This window comes from Arabidopsis lyrata, assembly GCF_000004255.2.
Source record: "Arabidopsis lyrata subsp. lyrata unplaced genomic scaffold ARALYscaffold_1, whole genome shotgun sequence".
Classification (NCBI taxonomy): Eukaryota; Viridiplantae; Streptophyta; class Magnoliopsida; order Brassicales; family Brassicaceae; genus Arabidopsis; species Arabidopsis lyrata.
In genome coordinates this window covers 11641720-11667212 of record NW_003302555.1, presented here as the reverse complement: position 1 = coordinate 11667212, position 25493 = coordinate 11641720, and the positions used below count along the sequence as shown (strand labels likewise).

Sequence of the window (25493 nt, the reverse complement as noted above, 5' to 3'; positions counted from 1 at the left end):
TCTCCGTTGATGGTCGAAGCAAAAGCACTTCTGACAGCGATGCATCAAGCATGGTTAAGAGGATTCACTCAAGTAATCTTGGAGGGAGATTGTGAAGTATTGATCAACTTAATCAATGGAAATTCCAGTCATAGTGAAGTAGAGAACCTGCTGCGAGACATTGGTTTTTGGAGAGGAAAGTTTAGTGATATAAGTTTCAATTTTGTAAAACAATCTTGTAATTGTGTAGCTGATAGTTTAGCCAAATTCGTTTGTCCAATGTCGTTTTTCCTTCCGGATTCATTGATTCCGCCAATATGGCTTAAGGAACTGCTGTGTAACGATTTGTTAACTTAATAAAATAAGTTCTTGACGAAAATATATATTTTTTATTTTATATATTGGCTTTCTCTTTAGGAATTTATCTTTCTGAGACTAATTTTGTCACTCAGTTCCGATATTTTCATATTCTATTATTTTTATTTTTATTTTTTGTTTGTATCTTATTAAATCCAATGTTGCAATTGTGTTATTTCTACCTATTTTTGATATTTTAAAAATAATCTTTTATATTTTTAATAAGTGCATAATGTTTGTACTACTATCAAATGCATTTATACATTTACTTATATAAAATTTTATATTATATTTATGATAAGCTAAAAATTAATAGTATATATAATTATATTTTAGTTTTGTTTTCAATTATTATACACGACACTATTTAGCTATATTTTAACATTTTTTTACTGTCATTTATAAACTAATCAACTATTATTTTAATTAGTAAATTGTCATAAGATTCATCACTAATTCACTATATATTTTTTGAAAACTAAAAAATGTATGTCTTTCCAACTTTTATACAATTTTTAGAAATACCCAACATATTGATTTTTAAATATGTCATGATTCATTACTATATTTTTTTTTGAAAGCTAATAAATGTATGATCTTTCAACTTTCATACAATTTTAAAAATATCCATCATATTGATTTTTAATATATCAATTATAAAACTGAAATGTTTATAAAATTTTTAATATGATTAATCTTAAACATTTTCTCGCTAAAATTCAAATTATATTTTTAGGTATAAATTTATATTTCTTTGCTTTTTACATATAATATTAATTCATTTGTATTTAACTTAAATATTTTATAATTATAAGTAACAATAAATAAAAATAAGTATGTATTGAATGAACATTTTAAATAAATTATATTTTTTAATTTTTAATTAGATACATGCTTAGGTGGATGATGATGTGGATAGCCTAGATGGAGAGAGAACTCTCCCATTATATATATAGATTTGATGTCGTAAATTCTTTTCTGAGAGCCAACTTAGGACTAATTGGTGAATTGGCAAACATAACGAGGAATACATTGTTCAAACCATATAGAAGAAAAAAACCATAGAAGACAAGATTTATCCGATTTTTGTTTGCTTTACATTTAAGACTAGCATTGACATTTCATCTACCCGGCAATAAGTATAAATTTTTTATTATTTGCGTTTAGCTTTAGCATTTGCAATTTGTTTTGTATAGGATTATTTAGCATATGTGTGCGTTCCTCTATCGCGTTTTCATTAGCGTTTGAATTTAGAATTTTCATTTGTTGATAAATGTCGTGAGGACTGAGGAGTTTTATAATTTGCAATATTCTTGTTTTCACTTTGCATTTGCATTTATACTTCCTGATGTAGTACTTTTACTCAATTAAATATCGAACCACAACCACTACAAGGTGGGCTAGTGGTAGGACGGATTTCGTGGTTGAGGAGGTAATCCCAATACGTCCGGGTTCGATTCCCCCTTGCTACATACTAGTGGCCACCAGGGAATTTACATGCGGACTTGCTCTGGCGCCCGAGACCGTGACCGTTACCTGGCCATAACCCACCATCGAGTGTGCGTCCGTGCCGTAAAGGTTCGGTCTCTAGTCTGGACCACCTCGGTGGGGCCAGGACACTCGGTTATCAAAAAAAAAAAAAAAAAATATATCGAACCACAATTTGCAATTGATCAACTCACTAGGAATACACGCAAAAGCTTAATCTAGGCTAATAAGATGATTTGGTTTTGTAAACTTGACTAATAAAGTAAATAACAATCAAACAATGCAAAACAAAACAAATGAAAGCAAAATACAAAAGACTAACAAGTTTCGAAAGTAAACAAAGCGGAAAATTAACGAGTTACTAAACGATAACTAAAGGCGAATTCTCGGGTTAAAGGGAATTGATTAGGAATGATTAAGAAGTGGATTATGGAGCTTCAAACAACTTCTAATAAGCAATGATCCCTAGGCCATAGAACACTAAGCAACACTAACACATTTCCATGACATTAGTCCATTTACTAATCAATTAATCATCAACTTCTTCCAAAGGCAATCAATTGACTAACAAGCATTATAAACAAGTCTATCTAGCCACTTAACACCCTAGTCAACAATTTCCAAAGGTAAGGAATGTAAAGCACTTAAAGGTTTTGGTTCGGGAATTTCATCGAACACCTTCCGGGCATGAAATTCCTAAAGTCTAAATCAACATGATCAAGGCTAATCTAGCTTTATAATCAACCAATAAGTAAGGATCTTAAGCAATCTAGCCCTAAACTTCATAACCCAACAACTAAACCATCCTAATCTACTTTAACCCAAGAACTCTAAATGACTACTCACTCATGATCATGATTACACAAAGCAATAGGTTTGATCTTTGTGAAATCATAATTAGAGAAGGTAGATAAGAGATTAAAAGAGAAATTTGGATTCAAAACTCAACAAAACCAAAGATTTATACAAAAACTTAGAAAGAAACCTTAAGAGAAGTTTTTGATCTCTAAACAAAACATAAGACAACCTAAGATTAGGTTAAGAGTATTTATAGGAAAACATGAATGAAGCGGGTCAACCCGGAATGAAGCGGGTCAACCCGGAACAAACCGGGTTTTGACTGCTTAAATGATTTGTAGCAAGGAGCAGACGTCCATATGGTTGCTTGATATAAACTCTGGAAAGGCGTTCATCTTCAGGGGAATTCGTAGCAAGCAAGACATCATGCTACAATTGGTCGCTATGGCTCTTTTCTTCCTTAGGTCTTTTCTTCTTCTTCTCTCTTGATCAATTCTTGGGTTCTTATGGTCCAAAACTCCTCTTTTAACTCCATTCTTCATGTCTCTACTCCAAACACCTTAAGACAAATAACTTGATGCAAATGCAATCTAAACAACCTAAATGACATGAAAATGCAAGAACTTAAAGGTTAAACAAGGCTCAAAAATCGTTAAAATCATAAGATATCACTTCCGTTTTTCTTTGCGTTTAGAATTCACATTTATGTATAAAATCATAAGATATCACGTTTTTGGATTATAGTTTTTTTTATTTCTTTCTGAATGATACATTTATTCTTCTTGCATTATAGTTTCGCTTACAAATTAATGCAAATGGAAATGCACATTCATTTTTGTTATCAATTTTTATCTGTGAATTTCATTAGATGAAGTGTTGAGGATTTACATAAAAGTTTTTTTTTTTTTTTTTCTTTTTTTGTTAATAGGTTTGACAAAAAGTTGAACCTAAAGCTTTGCCACAAAAAGAAGGGAAAAGTCTGGCTTCTCTTTGCTAAAAGTGGATCTCTCTGGGTCGCTTGGCACCACCAACATCACATTAAAGGTACTTGCCTGAATCTGCTCATCTTTCATGGAACTGGAGGTGCCTCCTAATTAGGTTGAGAATCTTGGCTGAGAGTTTTGTGAAGTGTAACCTGGGCAACGGCCAATTGGCGAGCTTCTGGTTTGATTCATGGTCCCCTTTTGGTCCCTTAATCAAGTTCATTGGACCTGATAGGCCACGTGATCTGCAGGTCCCCATTCACGCCTTTGTTGCAAGCACTTTTATCCACAACCAGTGGCTTAGTTTGGCCCCAAGATCTGCTCAAGTAGTTGCTCTACAGAGTCATTTTTCAAGCATTAATCTGCCTCTTCCTTCTGACGAAGAGGATACCTACACCTGGGACATAGCTGGTCGAAGCCATCCATCCTTTCAAATTGCTCCAACGTGGGATGCTTTAAGACCGAAACAGAGAATCAAAGATTGCTCTTCATTCCGAAAAATGCTTTCACAGTTTCACCATGTGGATCTCCTAGCTTGACAGGCTTCCAACTAAGTCTAGGCTTGCTTCCTAACTTGCATTTAAACGTTCTATATCCAATATATCTCAACTTTCTATATTAACTTTACTTTTAAACTCTAACTAAATGATAACTCGCCTCACGCACATGATCAAATCTATTCAAGAGAAAGCTATCTAAAGCGAGATATCTCTTGTGTAGTGTTGTACATCTAACCTAGACGGTCCATCATACAAAAGAAAGACAATTTGAGAGGTTTTAAAAGCCCAACCGAAAAAATTGCATTACAAATCTAAAAATTTGTATAATCTTTCTCAAATTTTAACAAGCTTTTGACTACGCAGACAATGGGTCTAGTGTCAATAGGCAGCATAAATAATTGGGGGCATGTAAGTAACCCAGTCATGCCTTCAAAAGTATTAACCAGCGGTGGTTTGGTGGAACCACAATGGCGTGGGTTTTGAACCACACAGTGTGGAAGTATGGGTACACACACCAAGAGACGTTCGGAGAGTCTTCACGGGCAATGCTCCCATTCCGCTCCTTTTGCGTGGACAAACGAACGGAGACGACAGCGTTGATTCGAGACCAACGAACATCTTCTCTCTCTATACTAGTATGTATTGGGATCGAATGTATTTTGAAAGATTTGATTTGGTTTATTTATTATTGTAAAAATGTAAATATGTACCACTAAAGTGTTCATGTCTTTTCCCAAAACAATAAAGTAAGCCAACTTGGATGATTTGATAATGATGGTGATGATGGAAGTTGTGGTGGTAATGGTGATCGTGATGATAGTTATGGTGGTGGAGGTATCGATGACAAGCTGATGATGATGGTATTCAATGATGATGATGATGAATGATGATCATGATGTCATGATGATGATGAAGACGTCAAGATATGCTGTTAATGATAACCATGATCATGATTCATGTTGATGAAAATAATGATAATGATGATGATGATAGTGATAATGATGATGATGGTTACCCACTCTTCCCGGATGATATTAAATTTTACTGGTCCATGGCCTTTGCGGTCCATTCTTAATTATCTTTGTCATCTTCTGCCCTCAAAAGGGTAAATATATATTAGAAACTATTCCTAAATGGGAATCACTCTATATTTCTTTTTCTGGATATCAATAGATTGATAATGTCATGACTTGCAACATACATTATATCGAGAATGGTACAAAAATAAACTAAGTTAGCCATTTCCATTAGTTTTTTTTTTTTTTTTTTTTCCTTCTAAAAACTTTATATTAAAACTTATCAAAGATCATTGTTTACAGCTGCACTAAGAAACATTGGACATGAATGGTACAGACACCATTGATTTGGAGAAGTACTAAAATACAATATAGTTTCTAAACACTAAGAAAAATACAATATTATTTGAACAAAGATATATAATTCTCGGAGTAGTTGGAAAATTAGGATACTATTTTATAGAATATTTCATGAATTTGAAATCGTCCATTAAATAAAGAGAATTTCAAAATACAATTTTTTTATGATACAATTTTTTGTATATATTTTTTTCAAAATATTACAAATATGGATTTCTAAATTTTTGTAAACATGTTATAAAAAATCTATAAATTTCTGCTGGCACGTGCATGTTATAAATTTTTTATTTTATAGAATATTTCATGATTTAAATCGTCCATTAATATCGAAAGAATTTCAAAAATACAATTTTATGATACTATTTTTGGTATATTTTCAAAGTATCACAAACCCAGATTAATAAATTTTTGTTATATAAAATTTTTATAACCCATTTTTATAAAACTGATTGATAAAATGGAAAATTCTTTTAGTAGTATTTTAAAAAATTGGTATAACAACAGTAATTTTCCTAAATTTTCCTTTTAATTTTTATCTATATTTTTTTCTATCATAAATAAAATTACTAAAGCGGAGCAAGTTGATAGGCAAAGTCAAATTTCAGAAATGGAATTATTCATGCGGACCATACCAAAATCGTATCTAAATGATTTAATGACGATACAACTTGCATTATAATAATAATATTTTTCCCAATTCCTACCAATATAAATAGCCCTCACCATTTGCTTCTTTGCCACACACAACCAAAAACAAAAGCACTCCTTATTGAAAAAAAAAAAAAGAAATTGAGCAAAAAAAAATGGCGAAAGCAAATGTTTTTCTCCTCTCCATTGTTCTAATGGCTTCTCTCGCTTCCCTTTCCCACGGCCTTGTTATAAACGGCCTCGTAATTGGTACAATCCAAGTTCGAGGTGTCTTGCGTTGTACCCTTACCGGTGTCCAAAACGCCCCTCCCATTTCCGCTGCGACCGTCTTCTTAACATGTGGCGGCTCAAGCACCAACCTCGGCCAAGCACTGACCAATCCCGCCGGTGCCTTCTTCATTGTGGCCAGAATTTTGGACACAGCTCTCTTTGACCCCTCTACGTGCATTGTCAGGGTTCGTCTTCCTGTGGCCACGTGTTCCGTTTTCCCACCGGACGGCGTTGTCTCTGCCACCACTTCTCTGGTCAGTGTCGTCCAGACGAATCTCGGAAATATTGCCAACTTTGTCACTGGCCCTTTCATCAGCCTCTGATCATCCGTGCTCCAACAAATAAAAGTATATGTAATTTGCATGCATTTCCTATGCTTTACGTTAATGTGTTTGTAAAGGGGATAATAAGTGATGTCATCTCGATGTCGTCCACATAGCTTATATAACTCTCCTCTTTGTTGTTGTTCGTAATTTACCTGTTGTAATATTCCCTCTTAGTCGAAGAAACTATATAACGACTAATGAGACGTTTCTCCTTAATTTTAATAAGAATACTTATCTCCTTTGATATGTTGTTGAATTGAATGTCATATTCGCCCTTTATACTCTTTCTTTTTGGTAGGGTAAATAGCCGTTCTAGAATATATTTTTCTATCTAGCTAGGGAAAATAATTTAAATCCCTAAATACTGAATAATTCATAAAATAACTTCAACACCACCATCAATATATTGTATACTGTAATTGTAGATAAACTTGGACGATTGATTTGAATATACGTACGACATGCCAAAAAAAAAAAAAAAAAAAAACTAGATTTATCTTGTTCTAAATTCTGGAGATGTGCTTTTAGTCAACTGGTTAAGTCCATTCGATTCCGCCTTCTTCACCGGAGTTCGACTCCACTAAGTCGTGTTACCTTGCGTAGTAGAGCTTGACTATGGATTGAGCATTGTCGATCCAAAGATAAAAAAAAAAATCTTGTTCTGATTTCTAACCCGAAAAATGTATGGTGTGGAACTTTCTGGATACAGAAAAAAAAAAGTTGATAAATTGTATGTTATTATTTTTTTCGTAAATTCTATATATATATATATGTTATTGTTTACATGTACTATATTATAAAATTTTTTTTACTATCATAATATTATAAATTAATTTATAGAATTTAATAAATAATATAATTTTGATTTAATTTATAGATACACACTGCTATAAGTAAAAAGTGGAAAAATCGAAAAAAAAAAAAACTCTCCGCCACTTGAAGAACTGTGTTTAGCTAGTGTCCCCGTTCTAATCAATAAAGAACTGTGTTTATCAAGCTTATTAATTATTAAAGATAAAATTCGTTTCAAAAGAAGATAAGCGCAATATTTAATTCCAAACCAAATTGGGTGAGAAAATCATATTACTAATTAAATTATTAAGTAGAACTCAAATTGAAATAAGAAATTGAAAACCCTAAATCCTCTCAAATATTGCTATCTTATTTCCGATCTAAGTTCTGTTTACAAACTTTGTCTACTTCTAAATCACATTTAGAATCTCGAAAATCAATTTCAGATATTTTTGGAATCTCTAGTGATTATTGTTGTTTTAACTCTCCAAACCGCTGTCGCCGTCATGGAACCGCAAGCTCCGTCGTTAAATCCTAAGCTCCGTCTCCTCTGTAGCTACGGTGGCCGTATAATGCCCTTCCCACCGGAAAAATCCCTTCACTACATCGGTGGCGAGACGCGGTTAGTCGTCGTTCCACGTGACATCTCTTTTCTCGACTTCTTCAAGCTTCTCTCCGACAAGCTCCTCTCTGGTCGCTCCTTCTATCTCAAGTACAAACTCCCTGGCTGCGACTTCGACTCTCTCATCACCGTCTCCGATAACGATGATCTACAGAACATGATCGCCGAGTATGATTCCACACGTTTCCGGCGTATCCGTCTCTTCCTCTTCCCATTAAATCACGTCGGGTTAACACGACAATCCGTGACCGTTAATCGGTTGCTAGGTCTAGAATCGCCGATCTTCACCTCTTCATCTTCCGTTCTTTCCAGCCCGATTTTCTCGCCAAAGAATGGTCCGGTACAGTTTGTCCATAGCGAAAAGGTCGATGCAACCGCGGCAGAGGAGAATCGGAGACAGGACGAGGCGGCTCCTACAACGTCCGCCTCTATGTTGCCGCCAGAAAAGACTGCCCCCGCTGATGATGCGGGAGGAGTTTCAGATAGAGAAACAGAGATAGTAGAGATTCAAGACCAGCCACGGCCAATCATTCAAGAGCCTTTGCCGCAGCAGCAGCAGCCATTGATAATCTGCTATTTACCAGTCTGGCAGATGCAGCCACATATGGTTAATTATCTAGTGGCTGCTTATGCATTGTCTCCGGCTACAGAACATTCTCCTTGGTTAGATCCTATGCCGGAAAAGCAGGAAAACGCGACCTGAAGGGAGTTTCTTTGACGCCAAGGTATCTTTCAATCCTTTTGAGTTTGGGAATTATTTTGTTAGAATATAGCGTAAGGAACACGTTAGGTCGATCCCTTTTGGACCGGTGTTGTTTATACCGTGACTGATCTTTTTCTTTGATAAAGAAGGCTTTGTCTTACAGTACATCTCTATGATCATGAGATTATTGTCTTCTAAACTAAATTAACACAAATATTGGGTTGAATATAGGTGATCTGGTGCATGGGAGCAGCTTCTCTTCCTCTCATCCCTTAGGCCCATAATCTTCTGTCCAGCCAGTCCAGGATCCACTGTTCTAAAATATGCGGATGTGTAAATAATTCTCCCTCAGCAAGGCTCGAATTGAGATCAAAGGTTTCAACCTTTTTACAAGACCTTTTGACAACAACTATCTGCACTGGATTGATGTAAAATTTGGATTTTGATAAATTTGCTAAATACTTAGGTAGGATATTTAGATTTACAAAGAGTTTTAGACTTTTAGTATTTAAATATTACGTAGTTAGTCCCATTATAATTTTTAACACTATATGTATTTGTTAGTTTATCCAAGTTATTTAATGTCAAAGAAAAAAACAAGTTATTGGATTGATAATTATTCTAGTACAAAATGAATTTAATTGAATTTGTTATTATCAAAAAAGTTCCCCTCATTGATTTCTAACATAATTTCCAAATATAAGTTGTTGCTGAGTTAGTTTTTTAATGAACACATCCGTTATCTGACATAAAACTCTTCCTATATTTTGAATTACTTATTTACAAAGAATTTAAATTATTTTGTTTTTTCTTAATTTTTAATGTATTTTTTGTTCCATCACCGCTACTCTCAAGAAGATAAACTTTTTCAATATGAAACTTTATTTTAAAGTCCAATTCAATTGTTTGGGCACATATAATGATTTATTTTAGCAATTCATTCCAATTTAAGTTTTGAACAATGTTGCAGACTTGGTTTGTTATATCCAACCTTAAGGCGGCACACAGTACTAGAAGTATTCTGCATCACAAAACTGGAAATTTTTTATAAATATTACCCAGCGAATAGTAATGCAAAATGCTGTGTTTTCACCAAGAGATTTGGTTATATATATATATATATATTTATCTTCTTAGCTCAGTTTGTAAGTGATTTCGAGGCCACGATAACAAGGTTAGTTAGTAATTATCTCTTTTATATTTTTTGTTATATTTTCTGTTTGTAAAAATTAGAAGAAGAAATACCTTTTCGTAAAAAGATAAATATCCAAGATAATCATCTTAATATCAAGAAAATCTGTGTTCTCGAAAATACAAATTTTTCTGTTTTATTTTCCAAATATTAAAAAAATTAATTAATTGCCTCACAAAGTTCATAAACAAAATCTTTGTGGTATTTTCTCATTTTTGGTATTTGTAGTATTTTTCCAAAAAAAATTAAAAACATAAATTTCAGTGTTTCAAATATTTTCTCTTAAGCATAAACACATAAAAGTATTTAGATATAATTAAGATCACTTCATTTAACATTTAACCTCAAATTTTTAATTGCAATACCTTGTTTCAAGGATCACACACTAGGTCCGATTATCAAAAAAAATTTGCATGGCCAAATGTCCAAAACACATCATAAGGTTTTAACAAAGAAAATGGCAGAAGATTGGCGCAAGTGTTGGAGTATTGATCAAATCATAACTTCTAATTTGCAAGATCCAGTATGATGTTCCGAACGCAATTTAAAGATGGTCTCATGGCCAAAACATAACTCGTAACATCAAAACCAAAAACATACAGTTTTATTATAACAAACAAACAAAGAACAACTGAGGCTAAAACATATCTTGCAAGTTGTAACATTTAAACAAAAAACATACAGTTTTATTATAACAAACAAACAACGAACGACTGAGGCTAAAACATATCTCGTAACATTTAAACCAAAAACATACAATTTTATTATAATAAACCAACAAAGAACAACTGACTGACTGAGAGAATGAAAACAACTTAGCTAATAGAAACTTTTAAGTATATAATTTTATCTTAAAGAAAAAACCCTTCTATGCATATCATACTAAACGGCACCAGCTTCAGTAAACAGTCTCCAGTCGTCACATATTCCCTGCGAACTCATGTAACGCTGCAAATGAAGAGAAATTTAAAAACCAGCAGATAGATAATCTTGAATGAACAAATCAGAATGAGTACGGCCATATAATTTTTTTACCTGCAAAAAGTACTGCAAGGTGCAAGTTGTTCGTGTACTCGATAACGCAATCAAGGATGGCGTTGATATCCGACTGTAAAAATACACGAAAAAAAGAAAAACATTGACAAAACTAAAAACATTTCCCAAGAAAAAAAATTCGGTTAACAAGGCAGCAGTTGTGAACCTGTGGGCAATTGGGTGTTAATTCCTTTAGTGTTTCTAGTTGGCTTCTTATACGTTCCCGCCTTATCTTCTAAGGTATTCAACGAGAGAAAAAAAGAGGAAATCATGAGTTTCTTGGGGAAGAAGTATCATAACAATACAACTATTATTCGTTACCTTCTTCAACAAGGTATCATGATCAGATTTGTCAGAAGATTTAGACACGCATTGTCTCTTAACTCGCTTCTTCTTTCCTTCTCTCTTCGACTCAGCTGGCCTCTTTTGCCTTACATCCTCTTCACCTCCTTCGTTGTTGATCTTACGCAAGTCACTATTCGCCTCTGGATTAGCGAGCGAGTTCAGCATCTCAGACCATTGCCGAAGAAATTCTTCGTCGTTGTTCATTCTTTTGATCGTTTTAAGTAATCCTTTACTGGTAGTTTGTTGAGATTTTGAGTTTAGCGCAGGCACTTGAAAGGTGTACTTATATAGGAAGAAAAGGATAGATATGTAAAACTACTCATGACGAGAAACAACAACGTTTGCCGCACAAAAGCTTCTCTTCGTTACTAAGTTACCAATTCTTTAATAAAATTATATTTATATAAGGTGGACATCTAAGAGCATGAATATTGGTTGAAATGTTGAGTATCTTAGATAAATCTTAGGATTAAAGTTGATTAAAAATAATCAAACCAACATCTTAAAGCTAAGATTTGTATCTAAGTTAAGATGTTTTTCTTAACTTAAGATGTTGCAAGGTGTCACATTGTGATTGGTTAAAAAATCAAACAAAAGAAGTTTTTTTTGTGTTTTATGTTATTTATGTTATAAATTATATCTCATGTATGTTTTAATTTTTTTAATTTGCAACAATTATTAAATTTTCTATAATTATAAGTTTTATTTTTATATTAGTATTTTTTTTTTAAAGAACCACATGTTAAGAACCTATCATTAATCACACAAAAATCTTAACCCAAAAATACTATCTCTTACCTATCACTTTTACAAATATATTACTTAAATATTCCTAAGATTTATTTCTAAGATACTACCAATAATCATGCTAAAAGGTTCATATATTGATAACCAAGAAATGTAACGTGTCCATTTTTTGACCTAAGTCTTAAGGTTTTAAAAATTAGAGATTTTGGAATGCAGGATATGTACACACAGAATACGACAACATTAGGACCTTACGAAGGCACGAGGCTCTTGTACTCTCGTTTACTCAGAACTCCACAAGCATCAGGAGTTCTCTACGTACGTTTAACACAAATATTCAAACATTTTCGAGAAAGATCTAATCTAGTCATGTTAAGTTTTAATAATTTTTAAATGGTACCTTCCGGTTTAGAGAACCTCCGAGTCGTTAAGAGAGTTTCAAATTTGCGCATGAGAGACTTCCGGTTTAGAAACTATCTCGAATTTGTTTTCTTTGTAAAATTGTGCTGAAAAAGTATATATGTAAGGAAATATAATAGCGATGTGCTGCCACTCGTTCCTCCTCCTCTTAACATTTGGATTTCAGATTCGACTTTCATAAAAAGAAATAAACACACAAAGAGATCTATAGTATCTAATTTAGTTGTCGCATTAAACAGCATATATATCCGAAAAATTTAATTCTACAACTTAACAAATTCTCACTCAGAGGATAATATGCAATAATGAGACGGCTTATTGATCTTTCAGTAAAAAAGTCTGATTGAACTTGCACACAACTTTATTTATCGTGCGGAATGATCTTCGTCAACATATTTGTTGGATTCTGATTTTCCAAGATCTTCTCTAGTACTTCTTTTTTTGAAATCAACCTTATTTAATTTGTCTATATGTATGGGTAATTCATTCCTCAATATTAAATTCGTAGTTTCTTCAGGAAGTTACACAACATTAGGTTACACCAATTTTATGTGACATGTTTATAATTTAAGTATGAGCTAGTTTGTTTTTGATAAATGAAAATTCATAGTTTAAAATTTTAAAAAGTCATTCTTTACATTGAGAAATTTATCACCCGTATATATTGATAAGTGGAATTGATTTCAATAACTTTTGGATCACGATTGAAGAAGCATCATATAAGAGCATCCATAGTGGTAGTTTTTCGTTAAGAACTTTTCTATAGACTCCTTTTACACATAAAGATTTGATTGGTTTTATTTTTTCGTTATAATTTTAAATTTAAAATAACATTTAAAAATATTAAAATATTATATTTGAGAGACTCATACAATTTTTACCAATGCTGATGCTGTAAGAGTCAGTAAGTCACTTTATTTTATTAATCTTAATTTAGTATTTCACATTCAAAGTTTTATATTAAAAAGTATATAAAATAGTTTCTAAACATGAGTGTGATATCATCGAAACAATCGGTTGTAATAGCGTTACACTATTTAGATAATAAACATCTCTAAAAATGTTTCGAAAATCTTAAAGAAAACTGGAATAGAAAAGAAAAAAAAACAATTCTCCTCAAAGAGCGAGACCATGTTATTGCGTAATACATGTGGATTCCGTAGTTTGGTAATGATATTAGATGATCTATGCGCTCCAGTGCTCCACGGCAACGGCTAACTTCTCGAACACACGCTCCTATTTCCGACGTGCCAAAGTTGGAGCCTAGCTATGATTGTCATTCTCTAGTCTACTCATATTTTGCTGCTCCATGCATCCATCTCTTTGACTGGGCCACACTATAAAGTACTTTTACTAATTAAAAAACTAATAATCAAAATGATATTGTAAACTTTTTACGTTCTTGTAGTAGTATTGTTTTGTTATAAAGACTGAGAACATTCACTTTTTACTAATTATATATAGTGTTGGTGGTATGGATGATTGATATGCTAAGAAAGCAAAGCAGAAACTATAGGTCCAGGCATGTCTGTTCAATGTATGATATCTCTTTTAGCAACACTGTTCTTCTATCCTATCGGACCTGCAATTACTTTTTTGGTCTCATTCATGTGCTTTATTTTATAGGAGATTTTAATTATTTGAAATAAGTTTCTAATGGCTGCTAGTAAAACTAAACCTCTAAAAAATCTCACTACTATGAATCAGCATCTATAACTTCATATCATTTATATATGGAACTTTATATATCACCATAACTATATATGATTTTTTTTTTATCAGCATATCTATAATCAGCTTGAATTAAGTTTCACAAATTACATTTCCATCTACACATTCAACATACATTGAATATCAACTAATTTTTAAATTTATTAAATAGTACTGATATACGTTCGGAGTAGCTAGACAACTATAGACAATTAGACATAATGATTCACATTTTTCTATAAATTGATTAATTGATGATACAAATGTGTGTGTTAACGGCTGGAAAACATACAAAGAGGGACATCATAGTTCATAAAGTTGTTCCCTTTATAGTTATACAGAGAATGTGGAATACTCATGGAGCCGTATTAATCACTCTATTATTTTCATTACAAAATAAAGTAAGAAGTAGGGGTTTAACTTTAATTAACTAGATACTTTTTCTACTCCAGCTTACTCTTGTCTACTGCAACTATTATTAATTCGAGTGAACCGTTAGCTCACCATATATATCTTGTATGCAATCACTTAAAATTTTCTATTAGTTGATAATCATATTTAATAATTACTTAACTTTTTGGTAATTATAATCATATTAAATAAATTTACAAGTAATTAATGGGTTATTTGCTAAGGCTTAGTTTGATTCATTGGTTCATTCCTATTTGTGAATATGAAAATAAAAAATAAAACAACTTACGTACTTGAAAACTCGAAAACGACTTATATTGTGAAACAAAAACTTTTATCTAAAAGATTTATATTATAAAAGAGAGAGAGTATTTTATTATGTATATACTTTAAAGGCTTTCTTTTAGAAAATTGTAATAATATTGGAGCTAAAAGTATATAAAAATTGGCATAAGTAAGTGCACTTTCGTTATGAGAAAGAAAGTGCATGAATTTCTCCGCAAGAGCTTATCTTTTGCACATTTGTCATCATCATTATTCTCAAGTTTTGTATTTCCCCATCATTCTTAAAGTATTCAACATTGATCTTAGTTTACTATACCAATAAATGAAAACATATTTCTTACTATTATATAAATAAAACAAAAAAAATTGTCGATCTCAAAAACACAAAAACCAATTGGGATATTATTAATAGATAGATAGATACCAATGTCCAAAGGTCCAACTTAGCAAGGCCGAATCTTCTATCAACGTCTCTCACTCTCCTTTTCATGCTTTCACACTCTCTCCACTTCTCTCTCCAATTCTCTCATCAATCTCCGCAACCTGTTCTCATTCTTGATTTTTCCCTTACCAGAAAGTAAATTCTTGTCCGAATCCTGCTACTTTCTTGTTCTGATCCCTCCGAAATGTCGGTGGGATCTCTTTTATTCTTGTTTCTTCTTATCTGGAACTTCAATGGCGAATTGAATGCTCTAAACGACGAAGGGTTTGCTCTTTTAACTCTCAAGAAGTCTATTTCAAGAGATCCAGATGGTTCTTTAAGTAACTGGAACTCAGAGAATCAAAACCCTTGTTCTTGGAATGGAGTCACTTGTGATGATCACAAGGTTGTTGTCTCTCTTAGCATCCCAAAGAAGAAACTTGTAGGTTATCTTCCTTCTTCTCTCGGTTTACTTACTAATCTCCGTCATTTGAATTTGAGAAGCAATGAGCTTAGTGGGAACTTGCCTGTTGAGCTTTTTAAGGCTCAAGGGCTTCAAAGTTTGGTTCTTTATGGGAATTTCTTATCTGGGTCTATTCCAAATGAGATTGGTGACTTGAAGTTTCTGCAAATTTTGGATTTTTCTCGTAATTCTCTCAATGGGTCGATTCCAGAATCGGTTCTGAAGTGTAAAAGGCTTAGGAGCTTTGATTTGAGCCAGAATAATCTCACTGGTTCTGTTCCTAGTGGATTTGGTCAGGCTTTGGCTTCTTTGCAGAAGCTTGATCTTTCTTCTAACAATCTTAATGGTCTTGTTCCTGATGATTTGGGGAATTTGACTAGATTGCAAGGAACTCTTGATTTGTCTCATAATTCGTTTAGCGGCTCGATTCCAGCTAGCTTGGGGAATTTACCTGAGAAAGTGTATGTGAATCTAGCTTACAACAACTTGAGTGGACCAATCCCACAAACCGGTGCTTTGGTGAACAGAGGACCAACTGCATTCTTGGGGAATCCGAGGCTGTGTGGCCCTCCATTGAAGGATCCTTGTTTGGCAAACTCCGGAGATTCTCCAACATCTCACCCTTTTGTACCTGAAAACAACGAGCACGGTGGAGGAGGGTCGAAGAGAGGAGAAGGTTTAAGTAAAACTGCTATTGTTGCAATTGTGGTCTGTGATTTCATTGGAATCTGCATTGTGGGATTTCTCTTCTCTTGTTGCTACTTGAAGATATGTGCGCGTCGTAATAGTGTGGATGAGGAAGGCCATGTGTTGGAGAAAGAAGGGAAAGAAAAGAAAGGTTCTTTCTGTTTCAGAAGAGATGGATCAGAGTCCCCTTCTTCGGAAAATCTTGAGCCACAACAGGATCTTGTTCTGTTGGATAAACATATGGTTTTGGATTTAGATGAGCTGCTTAAGGCTTCTGCTTTCGTTCTTGGAAAAGGCGGGAACGGGATTGTGTATAAAGTTGTCCTTGAAGATGGTCAAACGGTCGCGGTTAGGAGATTGGGAGAAGGAGGATCCCAAAGATGCAAGGAGTTTCAGACAGAAGTCGAAGCGATTGGGAAGCTAAGGCATCCGAATATTGTTAGTCTTAAAGCTTATTATTGGTCAGTTGAAGAGAAGCTTCTCATCTACGACTACATTCCTAATGGAAGTCTTGCCAATGCACTCCACGGTAAACTATGAAACCTTTATGATAATACTACTCACATATGGCATCTCTGTCTTGAAAACTCAATTTTTTTATTTTGTCTATTGTTAGGAAATCCTGCAATGGTGTCATTCAAGCCGTTGTCTTGGGGAGTACGGTTAAAGATAATGAGGGGTATCTCAAGAGGGTTGGTGTATCTTCACGAGTTTAGCCCCAAAAAGTATGTTCATGGATCTCTGAAACTAAGCAATATACTGCTGGGACAGGATATGGAGCCTCATATCTCGGATTTCGGACTCATGCACCTCTCTAGCATTGCTGGAACATTGGAATCAACCACAGTTGACCGACCATCAAACAAGACCGCCTCATCGATTGGATCATCTGCAAACTTGAGCTCATTTTATCTGGCTCCTGAAGCCACAAAAGCAACAGTGAAGCCATCTCAGAAATGGGATGTATACTCATTCGGGGTGATCTTGCTAGAGATGATAACAGGAAGATTACCGATTGTTTTTGTGGGTAAATCGGAAATGGAGATAGTGAAGTGGATACAAATGTGTATCGATGAGAAGAAAGAGATGGCAGACATTTTGGATCCTTATTTGGTGCCTAATGACACAGAGATTGAAGAAGAGGTCATCGCCGTGTTGAAAATTGCAATGGCATGCGTTAGTACTAGCCCCGAGAAACGCCCACCGATGAAGCATATCGCCGATGCTTTGACCCAGATTTGCCTTCAGTGACTCATAACAAAAAGTGTTGCAAGTCAAAATTGTGAGTATGTGTTTAAAGGAATAGTCTTATTGTTGTGTCTTGTTCCCTTGTAATATCAATATCTTATGTTACTTCAAAATAGAGTTTCTTTGTAACATAGCTTTACTCATTTCCAAGGTACATACATATATGGATAAGCTTCATAATCACAAGGTTACACATTTTATCATAAACATATGGTAAGTCCTTATTTTTATGTAGTTTAATTATAGAAAAAGAGAATGTAATTTCTCTGAAAATTTGTCTTATATATCAAAAGGGCAATGTTGAACTGAAATTAGGAGGCTGTGTTCCAACGCTTTCTCTTAAAATCCTTTCCATCTCTTCTGCAGTGGACATATTCCCTCCCTGTTATCAAAATCTTTATCAATATAAATCCATGAAAATGTTTATATTTATGTGACAATTACCTGAAATATATCTGTTGGCTCAATATCCAAAGAATTAAGGTCGTAATACGCACTTGCCGCTGAGAGTTTCATGGACAAAAACTGTAGTCACGAGGCCAAAGCAGAAAGACATTTAGATAATTATTAATATATATATTATCACTGGGTTATTATAAAAAGTTAATGGGATGTTTAATTTGAAGACTAAAATGGCCTAACCTCGATTTGATTCTGGAGTGATCGAACATAATCTATGATGACATCAAGCATCACTGCCATTCCCATTGCCTGCCATCACGTTTTGAGTATCATTAAAGAGAATAAACCTACTGTGGATAAAATAAATGTTTTCTATATTACTCAAAACAATCTGTTCGTTTACGTGAGTGACGCTACCACAAAAGATTTTGGTGTTCCGAAATACAAATTTTTTTTTTTTTAAATCACTCATATGATTCTTTTTTTTTTTCTTTCCTTAATTCACAAGTTCAAAGATACATAGCCGAAACAAAGACCATAATAGTTAAAAGAATTGTGAGCTTTAAAAATTATCTTTAAGAAATGAAATGTTTAATAAAGTTTTTAAACTATAAATAAACAGCACCAGAAATTGGTATATTGTAGAATTTCTCCAGAGTTGCTTGGTTTTAGAGTTTTGTTGATTTTCTTGTAATATCAAACAAAAATTAGGGTTTGCGGAGATTCAAGTACCTTGTAGCAGCCTGGAACAAGGTCTTGTAAGCATTTCAGCCTTTCATTTATCTTCTCTCTTCGTACCTTTTATGCATTCCACAGAGAACCCAACGTACTAAGAAAATATGAATTTAAGAAAAGTAAAGTTTTTTTGTACTTTTGAGTATATATGTATTTGTAGAATTACCCTTTCAGCCAAACTATGGCTATCAGTAGCTTGACCTCTCTTAGCTCGGACATGGACAACATCTTTTGGCTTCTGAGTCTCCTCTTCATTCATGGCTTCTTCCTCTTCCGACCTCTTTCTTCTTCTTTTTGACCCACTCTCTTCTTTATTGCCTTTTCTTCCCGTACCACTACCACCTGCGATTTCTAGCTTCATCAAGTCTAAGAACATAAATATGAATATAGCAGTTTTTCCCCCACACAAGAAAACTATAAATTCTTTACCATGCAATAAATTTGGGGAGAAGTGAGAATTATTGTGATCGGCATCAACTAAAGTTCCATTGGAGAAAAGCATGAAACTCGAAGGAGTAGAAGCTGGTGAGTCCAGATTTATTAGCTCTGGATTTTGGTTAATTTGTGCAAAGAAAGGATTAAGACCTATGTTATAATTATATGGCTCAAACCGTGCCATTAGAGACACTAAGAAACCAAAATATGATTTCCTTTTTGTGAGTTTTTTTTTTTTTTTTTTTTTTTTCTCTAAGACAGTTATAAAACTTGCAATCGGGTTTTGATTGTTTATATAGATAGAGATTTCTAAGATGATGACTTATTCAATAAGTTAAGTCTTTTAAATGATTTGGTTATTAGCTCATGTATTGTGTGACTTTGTGAGAATGAGAAAGAAGCGTGTGAGACCAAAGAGACACTTCGTAGCTAGGTTTCCATTTACCACTGTGCAGAAGATTTTGTGGGACCCATGTTCAATGTTAGATATATCTAACTTGCCGGGACCTTTTGAGTACCCCTTTTTAATGTAACAAGTATGGTGCCAAATTGAAACAGAAGAAATTGCATTAATGATCAACGAGTGATCATCACAAGTTTTGCATTATTAGGCTATCAGACAAAACTTAAGTACGACGACTTAACATTAAGCGGCTATCTCTGCTAGTTGCAGGAAATACTTACTTTGTTTCTGGTAAAAGCTAAAACGATACTGTAAGAAAATAATAAGATTTATATAATATTTTCTCAAATAAGTTTATAAGTGTAAGTTTTGAAGTGGCCTAGGCAGTCTCAAAGACTTCCTTACAGAGGCTGTAGATAGCAAAATTAAAATAACATAATAATGAACAATTGAAAAAAAAAAAAAACTATATATATAGTTAGGAATTCTTTTATTGCGTCTAATTAGTCTCATTTCTAAGATTCTGAATCCCACAAAAGGAGGTGTATCTTAGTTTGAAGGTTTGGATGGTTGGAAGGGTCTTAAGAAGCTAGCTAGAGTGGATACGATTACTTTCTCCAAAACTAATGTTTACGACTAACCTCACAACATGTGATTAAATTGTCAATGAATGTTTAAGGAGAGAAATAAAACATGTGATTAAATTGTCAATGAATGTTTAAGTAGAGAAATTGAGAAATTTGACTTTAATGACATGGATATGATTGTAAGGAGGCAGAAAAATCCAAGCCCATCTCTATCGATAAAGATTGGCTTCACTACTTTCCATTTTCTTACATCAATAATGAGGCAACTATCCAATTACTAATAGATCTACGTTGGGAATATCTCGCTTTCACATTAAGTTTGTTTCGTTTTCCCTACTTTCATTTTACCTTACCGTAATAGCCATTTAAATGCGACAAAAGTAAATGTTTTGTTGCAAATATATATATATATATATATATATATATAGAGAATAGACCTAAGTTAGATATCCCAAAACTTAATAATGGTCATAAAAATTTGGACAATCTCTTTAATAATTGTCATATGTCTAAGATCATCTCCAATGTATTTCTCTATTTTTACCTTTATCTTTATAATAGAGGTGAGTTTTCTCTATTTTTACTCTAATGTATTCTCCTATTTTTTTCTCTAAAAAAATATTTATAGAGAAAAAATAGAGATCCTCTATATATAGAACAAAAAAAAATAGAGATCTCTATTTTAGAAGTGGGAATATAGATCTCTATTTATAGAAGTGAGTTAGAGTAGATTTATCTCTAAACTCTATTTTAGAAGCAAATATAGAAGTTGGTTGGAGATGTTCTAATTTGTATTACTAAGGAAAGAGGACTTTTCATCTTACTATATTTAGTGGGCACTGGATTTCAACAATTTATTAAGTGGACATAGAAGTTTTGAAATTTTTATATTAAACATGAATTTTGTTATTTTTGCTAGTTCACGGGTAAACGTTATACCAATCGATAAAATAATGCAGTTAGCTGATAAATTACATATAAATTTACCAACTTGCAATAATCATCACAAAAAGTCAAAAATACTAGATGAAATTCATTGATTGAAATATTGCAAGTAAGTGGGCTTATTTCACTAATAAAATGTAGAAGAATCAATATACAAATGTCATAGATAGCTTTCTAGGCCCACTTTGTTTTCAGCCCATATAAAAAATGGGGAGATGATAGAGGGGAGACCACAGTTGAACCAGATCAGTGATAATAAAAAGCCGAAATGGAAGTGGTGAACTAATTGAACGATCAAGGTGCAGTAAAATACTCATTGAGCCATTTATTCCTAATCATGATTTATACTTCTTCTTTTTCTGCCCAACGATGATTGTTTCATTGTTTGTTACCAATTCTTAGTCCAGTTAGCAAAATTTTCATTGTTAATGGATATGGTCTTAAACTTAGTTATCTGTAAGAAAATTTAAATCATCTTGTCGTCACCAGATCAAGTGGGTTCTAAATACAAACGAGTCGGCGTTATAACACCATCGTTATTCCAACTTACGTAATTTTCAACCCATCAATGAGTTTCCGAAAAAGAAACTGATGGGCACAAATTACCCCTAATAACTTTCTATATTTGGAAATCTTAATTTACTCTGCTGTCTCCACCCATGTTGTCTTTTATCTTCATTCCATGTGTTTCTATCTTTCACTTTTGTTCTGCCCCACTAAACTTATCTTCAAATAGAGGTTGTGCTATTGAAAGAAGGTTTATAAAAACGAATTTTTTTATGTGTTTCTCACACTCACATTATCAAGAATTTGAAAATGAATAGTTCCAAGAATGACACGTGGTTCTTTAGATTATCTTAATCCAAGATAGCGACTTCCCGGTGCCAAGATTTGATTGATTTTCCATACGTCGAACTTAAGTACTTGTACCTTTTACAAGTTGCAAAGCCTGTTCTAATTTAGTTCGTTCTTACTTTTGATAATTGATTTACTTTTAGATGAATTATTCTTTTCTGTAACCAAATTTTTTTGAACATTTGGTTCATAATTTCTCTAGACCCTCGCCGTTTAGCCTTTTAACAATATGTGTGGCGAATTCACTAACGCATTTCTCATAAAATATAGTATACTATACATGACTCGAATTTATCCTCAAGCCCCTATATAGGTTCAGAAATTCATTAAATTATAGTAAAATTTGTTTTCCCTTTTCAAATTGGTTTTCTTAAAAACAAGGATTTTTTTTCTTTATCGTTAGTAATACTTATATGCAAAAGCCACATGCGTAGAAATTACCGACTAGTCTCTACAAGATATCGTCCTGCATGAAAAATATATATAGTATATTTATTTATAACCCTTAAAATGTAAATAATTATTTGAAGAGAAAACATAAAAGAAAATTAAAAAAGAATATTACAAAATGATGTCATGTTAATTTTTAACAATTCCAAAATATATACGTCAACACTTTAGTAATGTAGTGGTTGAATAATCATATGATTTAAAAAGAAACTTTGTGGTTCAACTTCGGTGTGTGGCATCTATGATCTATGTATAAAAGAAAGTACGAATATTATCCAATATTACGAGTCTATAAATTCTCTACAACCATTGAATTCACTTTCACATCTCAAATCACAAAAGCCTCTCTCTTAGTCTCTTTGTAACTCATGTCTCTCTCTACACACACACAAAATAAAGCTTTAAACAATTAAAATTAGAAAGGGAACAAATTATTATGTCAAATATAGCGAAGAAGAAGTTTAATGGAAATGAAGAGGGTGCAGAGCAGAGGAAAGGGCCTTGGACACTTGAGGAAGACACTCTTCTCACCAATTACATTTCCCATAACGGTGAAGGCCGATGGAATCTCCTCGCTAAATCTTCTGGTAATAATTCTTCTCTTTTACATTTTCATTTTTTTTTCCAACAAAATGAAAATTGGTGAAAAGCGGGTCTTCCTCTCAATTCATATTAGAATCAATTTGTATTAAAAATTTGATCTCTTTTTTTACAAAAAAAAAAAAAACAGGGCTAAAGAGAACCGGAAAAAGTTGTAGATTGAGATGGTTGAATTACCTTAAACCCGACATAAAGCGTGGGAATCTCACTCCTCAAGAACAACTTGTAATCCTCGAGCTCCACTCGAAATGGGGTAATAGGTACGTTAGTTACTCTAATGCTCTCTTTAGCTTTATAATGTTTTATAATCTAACCAGGCCCGGCTGTAGGCATGTGCGGAAAGTGCTCATGCACAGGGTCTATCTTTTTTTTTTTCAATTAAATTTGTTAAATTTAGGGTCTACAAAAAATACATAGAATATAAAGACCAATTATTTTTTTCAGCTTAGAGTCCTTAATTTTTTTGAGCTGGCCCTGAATCTAACGTGTAACATGTTGTTTCTTAATTAGATGGTCCAAAATTGCAAAATATTTACCCGGAAGAACAGACAACGATATTAAAAACTACTGGAGAACTAGAGTCCAGAAACAAGCACGCCAGCTCAACATAGATTCCAATAGCCACAAGTTCTTAGAAGTTGTTCGTAGCTTTTGGGTTCCGAGACTGATCCACGAGATTAAAGATAACTCAAACACTAACAGTATTAAAGCTGATGCTCCTGATTTAGTTGGACCTGTTTTAAGAGACAAGAACGATTTGTGTTTCATCAACAACATGGATTGTTCCACTTCCATGTCAGTAGATCTCAAGAAAATTTCACAATTCATGGATTTGTCTGATCTTGAAACCACATTGTCATTGGAGGGATCACGAGGGAGTAGTAGTCAATGTGTGAGTGAAGATTATAGCTCATTCCCTTGCCTAGAGGAGGAGTACATGGTGGCCACTATGGGCAATTCAGACATTTTAACATTGCAGGATTGTCACGTGGCTGATTCCATGTACGAGGAGGATGTGACACAAGATCCAATGTGGAACATGGATGACATTTGGCAGTTTAAGGAGTATGCACACTTTAATTAGGTTATAGAGCCCACATATATATATGTATATGTTCTTACAAATTGGAGGGGTTTATCTCTTTTTTATATATTAATTGTTTTGGATTCCTTAATAATGTGTTCTTATATAGTTTATAGTTATATTTTGAATTAATGGAAATAAATTTTATTATTTTAACATTAATCGTTGTATACGAAATTTTTTGACGTAAAAGAATAATTTAGTTTGCATGTTGACTAAAATGAGGAAGTGACAACTGAAATGAGGAGTATATAATTGTCGCGTCTCCTCTACAGAATAAATCTTAATCTTTGAACAATTCTCCTTTTCGTTCGTTTGGATCTTCTGAGGAGAACAAATCTAATCTCACTTCTACATGTGAAAGAATCCAAAATCGAGGGATTCATATACTGATGATATACACGATGTTAAATCCAAGAAAATTGATGGGTGATAGTCAAGATTCTAGAAAATAATTGATTATTTATCTCCTTAGAAAATTATATGTGTGCATGATTAGTAAGTCGATGGAAAGTCTATGCTTTCAATATATTGCAAATAGACATCTGTTTGACGTTATCTAATTAGTTTGTTTAAAAGAATTCTACGATTAATATTGTGCTCTACCTTTTTTTTAACTCAATATCTTATTCACGAAACATTTGAATCTAAAATAATACAGAAAACTTATTTTAATCTTGGAGCACTTATATGAACCATGTAATTAAATGTTGCATTATAGATTACAACCAAAGACATTCGTAGTTCGATTAGAATTACTTGATTTTTCGTCTCTTTTACTTTTGTATGCATGCCTCGACCAAAAACAAGATATTGACCTTCATTCAATTTATCCATAAAATTCTTTAGTTTAAAAGTAAACATTAAAAGCAAAAAAAAAAAAAAGAAGTTAGTATACAGAAAAACACTCAATTTGGGAATATAAAATTAGATTAACTCTTATTAAATTTGATATGATACATGTAAATCCACTCATATAAGATGAGTTTTTCCACCACCGATCGATAATAAATACAAAATTAGTTGATGGCTTTTATTTTCACTTATGAGTTATGAAGTGTGTAATTTCGTATTCTTTGAAGGTAACTTCTTCTTCATTACACACATTTGGATGTCAGTTCATGGAAGCTTTAGAATGATTTGGACCCAACAGGCGGCATTATAAAGTTGCAATAAACTTTCGAATCATTT

General features: G+C 33.1%; 5 protein-coding genes and 1 long non-coding RNA gene across 9 annotated transcripts; 4 read left to right on the top strand and 2 right to left on the bottom strand.

Annotated features, from left to right (window-relative positions):
• The first annotated feature begins 1991 nt into the window (after positions 1 to 1991).
• LOC110224560 lies at positions 1992 to 4877 on the top strand. The gene is made up of 2 exons (XR_002329043.1): positions 1992 to 3666; positions 3857 to 4877. It is a non-coding gene; the product is annotated as an uncharacterized LOC110224560 (long non-coding RNA).
• Positions 4878 to 7692: 2815 nt separating this feature from the next.
• On the top strand, positions 7693 to 9962 carry LOC110224824. The gene is made up of 2 exons (XM_021012179.1): positions 7693 to 8864; positions 9074 to 9962. The coding sequence occupies exon 1, from the start codon at positions 8024 to 8026 to the stop codon at positions 8840 to 8842; it is 819 nt and encodes a 272-aa protein (XP_020867838.1). The 5' UTR covers positions 7693 to 8023; the 3' UTR covers positions 8843 to 8864; positions 9074 to 9962.
• Positions 9963 to 10327: 365 nt separating this feature from the next.
• On the bottom strand, positions 10328 to 11797 carry LOC110224823 (transcription factor MEE8). Of its 2 annotated transcripts, none has more exons than XM_021012178.1 (4): positions 11391 to 11797; positions 11236 to 11304; positions 11083 to 11142; positions 10328 to 10982 (listed from the first exon to the last, which is right to left on the bottom strand). In XM_021012178.1, the coding sequence occupies exons 1-4, from the start codon at positions 11616 to 11618 to the stop codon at positions 10917 to 10919; spliced, it is 423 nt and encodes a 140-aa protein (XP_020867837.1). In that variant the 5' UTR covers positions 11619 to 11797; the 3' UTR covers positions 10328 to 10916. The 2 variants fall into 2 exon arrangements, with proteins under 2 accessions (XP_020867837.1, XP_020867836.1); XM_021012177.1 differs by having other exon boundaries at positions 10338 to 10982; positions 11070 to 11142; positions 11391 to 11789.
• A 3616-nt stretch (positions 11798 to 15413) lies between these two features.
• LOC110224820 (receptor protein kinase-like protein ZAR1) lies at positions 15414 to 17986 on the top strand. The gene is made up of 2 exons (XM_021012173.1): positions 15414 to 17087; positions 17175 to 17986. Exons 1-2 carry the CDS (start codon positions 15614 to 15616, stop codon positions 17807 to 17809), a joined length of 2109 nt encoding a protein of 702 aa, XP_020867832.1. The 5' UTR covers positions 15414 to 15613; the 3' UTR covers positions 17810 to 17986.
• Positions 17987 to 18016: 30 nt separating this feature from the next.
• Positions 18017 to 20180, bottom strand: LOC110224821 (transcription factor bHLH75). Of its 3 annotated transcripts, none has more exons than XM_021012175.1 (6): positions 19373 to 20179; positions 19110 to 19294; positions 18941 to 19006; positions 18449 to 18517; positions 18251 to 18331; positions 18017 to 18188 (listed from the first exon to the last, which is right to left on the bottom strand). In XM_021012175.1, the coding sequence occupies exons 1-6, from the start codon at positions 19560 to 19562 to the stop codon at positions 18093 to 18095; spliced, it is 687 nt and encodes a 228-aa protein (XP_020867834.1). In that variant the 5' UTR covers positions 19563 to 20179; the 3' UTR covers positions 18017 to 18092. The 3 variants fall into 3 exon arrangements, with proteins under 3 accessions (XP_020867834.1, XP_020867835.1, XP_020867833.1); XM_021012176.1 differs by having other exon boundaries at positions 19110 to 19285; positions 19373 to 20176; XM_021012174.1 differs by having other exon boundaries at positions 19110 to 20180.
• Positions 20181 to 22783: 2603 nt separating this feature from the next.
• LOC110224819 (transcription factor MYB62) lies at positions 22784 to 24483 on the top strand. The gene is made up of 3 exons (XM_021012172.1): positions 22784 to 23205; positions 23349 to 23478; positions 23729 to 24483. The coding sequence occupies exons 1-3, from the start codon at positions 23055 to 23057 to the stop codon at positions 24300 to 24302; spliced, it is 855 nt and encodes a 284-aa protein (XP_020867831.1). The 5' UTR covers positions 22784 to 23054; the 3' UTR covers positions 24303 to 24483.
• The last annotated feature ends 1010 nt before the right edge of the window (positions 24484 to 25493 follow it).